General features: G+C 36.5%; 1 protein-coding gene across 6 annotated transcripts in view; it reads left to right on the forward strand.

Moving 5' to 3' along the window:
- LOC102675409 (protein patched) overlaps nt 1–9,364 on the forward strand; it is a 49,727-nt gene that overhangs the window by 27,181 nt on the left and 13,182 nt on the right. For 2 of the 6 annotated variants that reach the window (XM_006617268.2, XM_006617269.2), the window contains exons 3-6: nt 1,532–1,721; nt 2,364–2,433; nt 6,155–6,252; nt 6,426–6,639. In XM_006617268.2, the coding sequence (XP_006617331.1) occupies nt 1,532–1,721; nt 2,364–2,433; nt 6,155–6,252; nt 6,426–6,639 (572 nt within the window). Of the gene's footprint in view, nt 1–1,531; nt 1,722–2,363; nt 2,434–3,442; nt 3,750–4,154; nt 4,409–6,024; nt 6,091–6,154; nt 6,253–6,425; nt 6,640–9,364 lie in introns of those variants that run through there. The other 4 variants (XM_031511221.1, XM_006617271.2, XM_031511220.1 and 1 more) reach the window with 4 other exon arrangements.

Consider the following 9,364-nt stretch of genomic DNA (forward strand, 5'->3'; position numbering starts at 1 on the left):
GTCGGCATTTTTGACGGTGAAATCCGACTAGGTGGGGTCCCGACGTACCCCGTGTCAGACGTCATTCTCGTGCCCTTCCCGCGTTGCTTTTCGATGAATACGCGTATCCTTGGTTCGCGCTCTATGTGCCACTCTGGACACCCTCTCGTTTGGGCTCTGGATTCTCCGGATCGTTTTACGAACGATCAGGAGTGTAAGGTTGACGTTTCGAGGATTGATGTATAGGGGGATTGTGAAAATTGACAATTTTTAAAGATAGTAGATCTATGACGACACGTGTATAAAATATTTTGATTTATAGGATCGGGTAATATTGTATTTTATATTGTAAAAATAATCACGTAGAAAAAGTGATGAATGTTAATTGCCAATTTGTTTGCCTCTATTTGGAGGAATTAATTATAATAGTTCTTTGAGAAATATAGGATTCACTATAAGATAGATCGTTTGATTTCATTTATGTGAAATTTATCTATTTGTCTTTCGATTGTTTTTTGCAAAATTAATATAAAATATTACAATAATTATAATTGGCAATATTTAATTATAATATATCGAGGTAAAAATTATAATTATAATGTTAAAAGGAATTCGTTAAATGGATAAGATAATTTAACAAATTATTCACTCGATTCATTGGCTGGAACCAACACTTCGTTACGATTAATATATTTATTCGAACACACAGTGAACATCTAATGACTCGTTCAGACAAGATCGATGGGGTTGTGCCGTGTTCGTGATGGCGAGGGCGACGGTTTCGACCCATAACAGAGTGCTATTTCCATGTCTCCTTCTGGGAACGCTTTCATTGGTACCTTGCCAGAAATTTTTCCCGGTATATATCCGTAAAGCTATAGAAACGTGTGTTACGACACCGGGTCGCTCTCGATGTTTCTCTTCGAGGAATCGTCCCGAGCATAAACATTACCAGCCCGTCGAAAGCTTAAAGTGGCACGAGTCGCGAATAAAGCGACCGGCCAATCCCGATGGAAGCCTCGTGACTTTGCCCAACCACGATTCCAGCCGGTTGAAAGGGTCCAGGTAGTGCGTTTCCCCTTTGAAGAAAGACAACTGCGATCCAAACCTGTATTTTAGACGCCAGCTCTTTTGACGAATTACCAGAAATTACCAGAAACTATCCTGCCGTCCAGGCTTAAAAAAAAAAAGAAACAGTGATACAAGTTCTTTTTGAAATGTGAAAAAAATTTATTAAGGTTCGGAGAATCAGTGAAATTTTTAAGGAAAGAGATTCATCCTTAATTCTTCGCTTGATTTTTTAAAGGAAATGGATCTCAACAATTTTGCGAACGAATATGTGTATTACAAAATAATATTATAGAAATATTTTAGAGGATAAAGATTTCGAAACTTTTTTCTTAAATCCCATTTAGATTTTAATTTTTAAATTAAATTTAAAATGGATGAAAAATTATTCTCTTCAAGTTATTCAAAGATAAACTGAATATATGTTGTTGGACCAGATTCTTTTATCGAAATTCACGCAACGTGTGGTATTTTTTGATCGTAGAAGGCGGAAGGTTGCAAAAAGAGTTGAGCTACGCTTCGGAAGCATTGGGTGAAGCAGCTGCCTCGACGCATCAACTCGTCATTCAGACACCGAAGGATCCTGGAGCGAATATTTTGCACCCTGCCGCACTCAAGGAACATTTAGCGATCCTGAAGGCGGCGACGCAGGTCACCGTACGCTTATTCGATACGTAAGTACCTTTTTCTTCTTCCTTTTCCATTCTATTATATATCTCCCCAAATATGAAATGTCTAACGAAGTCTAAGCAAGAAAAAGGCACACGTGTTGATAGAATTTGCATTTGATTTTTCATTAGAATCATACGATAATTATTACGTAATTATATTGTATTAACGATTATTATTTGTTGCCAAATAGCACAGTGTGTTTCAAAAGTTTACAATTAGTAAAAGAATTTTGAAAAAATTCATTAAAGTATCTATTTTTGGATTACATAATTGGGTTTCAAAAAAATTATATAAGTTCTAAATTTTAATTTATCTTGCGATATATATAGTAGTATAGCATTATAGAATTAAATAAAATAATATTCAAATTGAACAAATCTTATTAAAAATAAGATCGATTAACATCGATAAAAAAAAATTACTTTTAAACATCGAGTTCGATCTCGAATATTGTACGCCTATTTTCTTGCAAACTTCGTGGACACCCTGTGAATGCCGAAGAGCGGCTAAGTACGAGAAACGATTGCCGTCGTTCCGAGTTTTTCTCGGCCGCTCTCTTTCCTAGCCGCTGTTATCGGCGAGACGGGGGTTAAAGGGATGCAAAACTTGTATTCATGAATGCATGTGTTCCGTGTCGCTTGCAGCACGTGGAAGCTGAAAGACATGTGTTACGCGCTCAACATACCCAACTTCGACATGCACTACATCGACCAGGTAATTTAGAACTACTACCACTTTACGTAGATGTAAGTAGATATGCGGTGTCACGTATTCGTGTATGTCGACTGTTCACGTATTCGACGCGTGAACTACGATATCGACGTTATTGTGCTCGCACTGTGACTCCTCGATTTCCATTAGGAAATCTCGAAACTAGCGATGGCTACGATAACCGTTCTGATCACGCTATGCAAGGATAGACGTTTGCAATAAGATAGTTTATTTATCTATTTGGATTAAGCATTCAAGACGAGTTAAGTTTTATTAAAAGTTATCTACAATTTTTCACTACTTGAAAGAAAATTGGTGAAATTATTATTTCGTGATATTTGTTGATACGTCTTCTTCATTTAATTTTTATATCATAACGTCTTTATTATTGTCCAGTAATTTGGCGAGGAAATAATAGTTTTATTAAAAAAAAAAACATGCATTTTTTTTAATTCTTTTCCTTATTCGTTTATACACACATATAAATATTACTCTGTTTATTACGAAGACGATCATATATCTGAAGTGACACTTGGCAGTTGTTCAAATAGTAGGAGCTTAGCCAGAGTTCAGTTAACCCTTATGTCAACACCCTTTTATGCATTCAGCTTAAAATTTCGTATCTTCCTGTCATAATATTTTCAAATCCAGCCAAATTAGCATCCCTTCAAACCTCGCTGTTTGCCTTTAGAATTTTGTTACTTAGAAAATTATCGATCTTGAGATTAGAAATCTCAAACTATTGACATAACACGCGAATATATTTGAGAATTTTGAAAAAAATGGACACTGCATTGAGAATATATATCATAGAATTATCTTCAAATATATTGAAAGTATTCAATTCTTAATCAATCTGTTTATTATATTTCGTTAAAAATTTTCATCTCTTTGAAACTCGAATCAGGCGCTAAGCTAAACTTCGTTCGAATATATAAACATAGATTTATCATCGATCCAAAACAAAATAAGCAAAGTAATAATAACAACGGGAACCGAAACAAATCGGGAAAGATTCTCAGAAATGTTTTCGTAAAATCGTGGCCATCGCTAGGTGTAGTAGCACGGTGTCCTCTTCGTTTGTCTCCCAACATCCAGTTACCGGATCGTAGCCGAACGGCTCACGTACAGTCGTAAACGTCGAAAATTGAATACGATGGTTGAAAAGCCAAACGAACACCGGTTTGCGTATAAGTCGTATCACGCGTGCTACATCGTTTCTTGTGCGCCGCTAACGAGCAGACGCGTTAGACTGGAGGAAAAGGGAAAACCAAGAAATTAACGCGTGAGAGATACTTGTATCGAAGTGCGTTTCCGCGATATTAACGTGGAATTTCTCCATCCTGCTCTCAATTTAGTGCTCCAATTTTTTTTTTATTCCGGGGAAATTACCGATTTTCGTTCCGACTTTCGTTTTATGAAAGATCAACGTCGATTCAGTGAGTTCATTGGCAATGAGATCGAGGACAAATTTTGCTTTCGATGATTCGAGATAATGTTTTGAAATTTTTAAGTATCTATTCTTTTCTTTTCTGCGCTTAAAAAGATAATAGAAATATTTCTTGGAATAATTCCAAGATTTAATATTTAATTCCTAATATGATATATTGGTTTCATTCTGATTCAATTGGTGATACAAATTTGTTAAAATTTATTCGGGGATTCGAACAATTTTTAATTGTTTTAAATTATATATAAAAATAATCATTGAGATTCCTTATAAAATATTTGGCAATCTCCAGGAACCAGAAATTTGAAGAAACAGATTATAGATTGTACGAATAATAAAATACAATGTAACAATTTACAATATTTGTGAAGAATGTAGGGTGTAATTTATAAGAACGAAGAGTTAAAAAAGAACTATGTGATTCATCAAATTTCAATTCCGTAGTTCCTGTTCAATGATAGATGTTCCAGTATGCAGGAATTGCCCGAAGCATCCGACTAAATCACATGGCGGTGTCTTGTATCTCAGGCAAGCAGGAATATTATTATGCTAAGACTAGGTATAGGGTGCTTTATTTTTAACGCGATCGCGTCTTTGGCCTTTAATAACTAAAATTGCTGTTTACATGAATGTACAATTGAAATAGATTATAATATACATTTCATCTCGATCGAGAAAGATAACGTTTCATAAGTCAAAAAAGTATTTTCGAATTTATTAAATCTGTCATACGAATAAAATATTTCATTAGTAGAAGATTTTAACAATAAAGTAATATCAATGAATAACGATGAATAATAAAATTAATATCATAAATTTCGAGCGAAATCATTTCAATATTATTTTCCTATTCGTTGAAACGTCTATTTTTTAGCGCATTTTTGAGTAAGAATCTTTTACGTGTAATTTTTTATTTAAAACAAGGTCCATGAAAACCAGTGTTTACGGATCTTGAATATGCATGCGAAAAAGATAATAGAGGGGCAACAACACGGATTGCATGTGATGCAATTTAGTACAGTTCGCGTTGAAGCCCCGTTATTATGCAAAGCTAATTCCACTTTTATACATTCAAACTCTCGATCATTCTATGTCTTTCCTTTTTTATTATTTCCACAGTCTTATACATTACTCGTCATAATTTCAATATTAAGCAAAATGTGTTTACATAATGTATGTAATAACAATACATTTATACATGCCTTACTTTTACTTTCTTTCTCGCTTTACACACTTTATTTTTTAGATCTACTTTCAATCTCTCAGACCCAAGGAAAAATTTCACGAAAATTAATGAATAACAATCAAAAATAGATATTACCTTAAACGACAATAAAAAGTAAAGTTACCTCTAATTATAAATTAAACAATATCCTGTTAAATATATTTGAAAGTACTTGGAATCTATTTATTTCGAATCAAGTCTATTAATTAGTCCTTCCTGCAAGCTTAAAAAATAAAAACATTCCACCCCTACAAACTAGATTAAAATATCCCTTCTTCCTTCCTCAAAAACTTAACCATTGACGAGTTTAATAAAAAAAAAAAAGCTTAACGCGTTCTCAATTAAATTTTTGTCGCGGAAATTCGGGGACGACAATGTAACGAATCGTCGTTGTCCTATTCCTCGAATCCTATCCAAATTCGTAAATCAAGAGGGCCGAAAAAACGGAACGCTTCGTTGGAGAGACCGCCCTATTCGAGTTTCTGAGAACACGCAGGTGGCCTTCCATAATGCCTCGCTACCAAGAAAAACCTTATGGCGATCGTTAGTGTCCACTATCGAAGAAAAGGAGAAATAATCGTAAATTGGTGCCAGGGAACGATTCGTCATCGAATAATCCATTAAATACATCGGACCGTGACAATTTCTTTCGTCTATCGGTGTCTAGGAGGGGAACTTTGTGTTGCGCCGATCGAGGTTCATCGAGTAGAACGATTTGTCGAATGAGAAATCACTGAATCGATCGTTTCCATAATGTATTCCTTCTTCACCTAATCGTATCCATCCTTTGAACGAGTATTTTTAAGTGTTAGAAAAGTATAAGGGAATTATTGCGAAACCGCCTTAATGTTTTTGATCCTATTTGACCACTTTTTGAACATATAGATTGTTGGTGGAGAAATTTTTCTATTGTTATTTGAGAAATCTATCGAAAAATTAGAGAATTAGAGAATTGAGAATCAAGAATATTAAGAAGGATTAATATGTGTATATATATTTTTTACTCAAATAGAAATAGAATAGATTGTAACAAATGTGTTTAATTTTAGATCTTCGATAGTATTATGCCGTGCGCAATCATTACACCCCTCGATTGTTTCTGGGAAGGTAGTAAGCTGTTGGGACCAGAATACCCCGTGCACATACCGTAAGTATAAGAAAAGTAATTCTGACAAATTTTTATTTGAAATATATTAAGCTTTATAATTCTTATAATTCACTATTACATTAATTTCTTTTATTTTATCAGAATTTTATATCAAAATTTAGGCTCAATGACGAAATTATTCATTTTTCCTTTCAATTATTGTTCCATGATAGCCGGACGCAGACGCACAAGCCTGTCCAATGGACGAATCTCAATCCATCGGGGATGCTCGACGAGATGAAGAAACTTCAGTTCATGTTTCCCTTCAAAACTTTGGAGGACTACATGAAGAGGGCCGGGATAACGAACGGCTACCAAAGCAAGCCGTGCCTCGACCCAACGGACCCGGAGTGTCCGGAAACCGCGCCCAACAAAAAATCCCAGCAGGTAAGCAAGCAAGCAAGCAACCAACCAACCAACCCGGCCAAACGCACCTTGTCTCCAAGATTGTAGTACGAGCCCACCGATTAAGGTGAAAGTCTTCGCGTGTAATTGTTGATACACGGGTAGCCCGCGTTTCGTGGCTTCGTCTTTTGATACCGACAAATTCGGATTAAATTGCGCAAAAAGGATAACCTCGTAACCGTTGCTGTAAATTAGCTTGGTAAAAAGCAGCTTGGAATCTACGGGCTTTTCTTGCCTTCCTTCCATCCTTTTTTTTTTCTTTCTTTCTATTCGTATCTTAGGCTTTTTTCCCACCATGTCATCGTCACGTTCCTCCATAATGGTTAACAAATATAAAATATTCTACTGGAGGAAATAAAGGTGTTGCTCGGGGAGAGAGAATTAAAATAACTTTGAATTTTTCTTACATGTTTTTATTGAATATATTATGAATGACATTTTTTTTTATTTTGGGAGAGATATTTCAATCTCTTATCATTTCTTTTTTTTTTTTTATTAAATGTTAGATACTCAGATTCATTTCTTGTTACTTAAACGATGGAAGCTACTTTTGTCATTTTTTTTATTCTTTTTTAAATTATATTTATGCATTATGCTAATTTTTAGAAATGAATTTTATTTACGATGTAATATCATGTAATAAAATTTAGTCTTTTACAATCCTCTCTCTTCGAAGTAAATATCGACTTACATATTTTGACTTTACATATTTAATTAATAATAGCCCATCATTTTTACTGTTATTTAATTTTACATCCCCCCTTTACGTTATCGCTTAAAAATTTTGTTTTCCAACGAAAGCATAGAACATTTCCCCATAATTCTCTTAATTTTTATCTTTTCTTTTCCACAAATTCGCGTATTGGACGAATATGTGCGCGCATAGATCACCGTTGATTCATTGGTAAGCATTGTATCCCAAGTAGCAAGTTCGTGACACGCGTATTACACGGCGTGACTATTGGTAACGTTTGCGCCAGAGCGTAGCAAGGCAAAAAGCTCGGGAACCACTTATTAACACGGTTGTTCGTACGTCGGAAGGATTGATGTTATTACTCATAGGGCTACGTGCAATTATACCGGCTCCGTTTATTAGCTTTAATTCTGTCTCGGTCTCTTTAGCAGAGCGAGATTTATGACCCCGATATCGGCATTGCGGAAGGCCAATGCACCAGAGATTGATGCACGTGAATAATCGTCGCGTAATCAATGTTACGACACGATGGAGAATGTTAAATTAGAAAGCGATCGAGAAGTTTATAGAGCGTATACGGGGTGGCAATATATATTGGGTCATTGGCTGGATGATTTAACGATGACGAAATATTATGGAAATATATAATGCATTAACCTTCAAGCGGTTTCCATATAATATTTATCGATACAACAGATCATTTTCATACGTATTTCTCTGTAAATTCGATTCAATCATTTTCGATAAATTTCCCCGTGAAGAAAATTCGTTATTCAAAAAGAAACTATCTCTCGACGTTGGCCAGGGCGATAAAACGAGGTCAGTTAAAAATTTCACGCGGTTCTGGGATCGACGAAATTGCTATCGAAATAGCGCCTCGTGGAGGCGGAATTACCGAGGCCGCGACCGGTACAATGTAGGGGAAGGCTGCGGACGTCTAAGATTCGTTTCATAGGATCGATGTCCGGAATAACAAGTGGCCACTTGGAATTCCGCGGCCGGTGACGACCGGTTGCGTGCACGTACCGAGTCCGGTAGGTCCTGGACAGCGACTCGTCGATTCCGCTTTGATGTCCGCGAAGTATTCCGTGGCCGGAGCCGGCAACCGCAGTAATGAATATTTAATTGACCATGCCTGTCTATGCACGCATGCGTGTATACCGCAATCAAAATCGAAAATTTTTCACCGCGTGAAACGCCGATAAGGACTTGGCACGACTTTGTGCGCGCCGCGAGGATTTACGAACCTCCCTTTGGAGGGAGGCGGAAGTAGGGAGAAGAGGATGTGGAAGGAAACACGGTAGATATTCGGATGAGGCAGTTCGTCACGGCGGATATTAAATTTTATGATCGGCTCCTTGAAAGGGGAGGAGAATCGATGGTGCGTTTACTTGAATTATTTGAATGTAATGATGTAACAGATTGACTAAAAACGAAGGAGCATTGCTCTTAAAGTATTTCATTATTCTTTTACACTTTGATTTCGGCAATATCGTTCATCTTAATCAATCTTATTCATCCCCGCGCAAATATTCTTGTTTCCATCGATCAAATCTAGATAGTACCTTCGTGAATAGAAAAATCATAAAAGAACTTAACATAAACCGTATAATAAAAATATGTGCAATTCAAAATCCATAATTTGAATATTCAATTGAGCCGAAATACTGAAATATCGATAATTTTGTTAAGAATGGTGGAGGATGTTCTATGACTTCCAGCCTGAGTGTACGAATTTCACCATAAGGTACCCACGAAACGATCAATTTTCGATCGTAAAGTCGCGAACGACGAGAGAGAGAGAAAACGGTACAGTCGGAGAGCGGCGGTGAATGAAACGATTCCCATGCGAGGATCGGTGAATGTGTATGCGAGTCGCGTGGGCCGCGGCGGCCGGCATTAAAATAATAAAATCGAGAGATGCGCGCCATTATTGAGCCACGCCGGTGGTCGTCGACATTACGCACGCTTTTTCGTCGCCGACGCATTACGCGGCCCTCTCCTTTTCCCGCC

The sequence above is a fragment of the Apis dorsata genome, unplaced genomic scaffold (assembly GCF_000469605.1).
Source record: "Apis dorsata unplaced genomic scaffold, Apis dorsata 1.3 scaffold_295, whole genome shotgun sequence".
NCBI classification, from domain to species: Eukaryota; Metazoa; Arthropoda; class Insecta; order Hymenoptera; family Apidae; genus Apis; species Apis dorsata.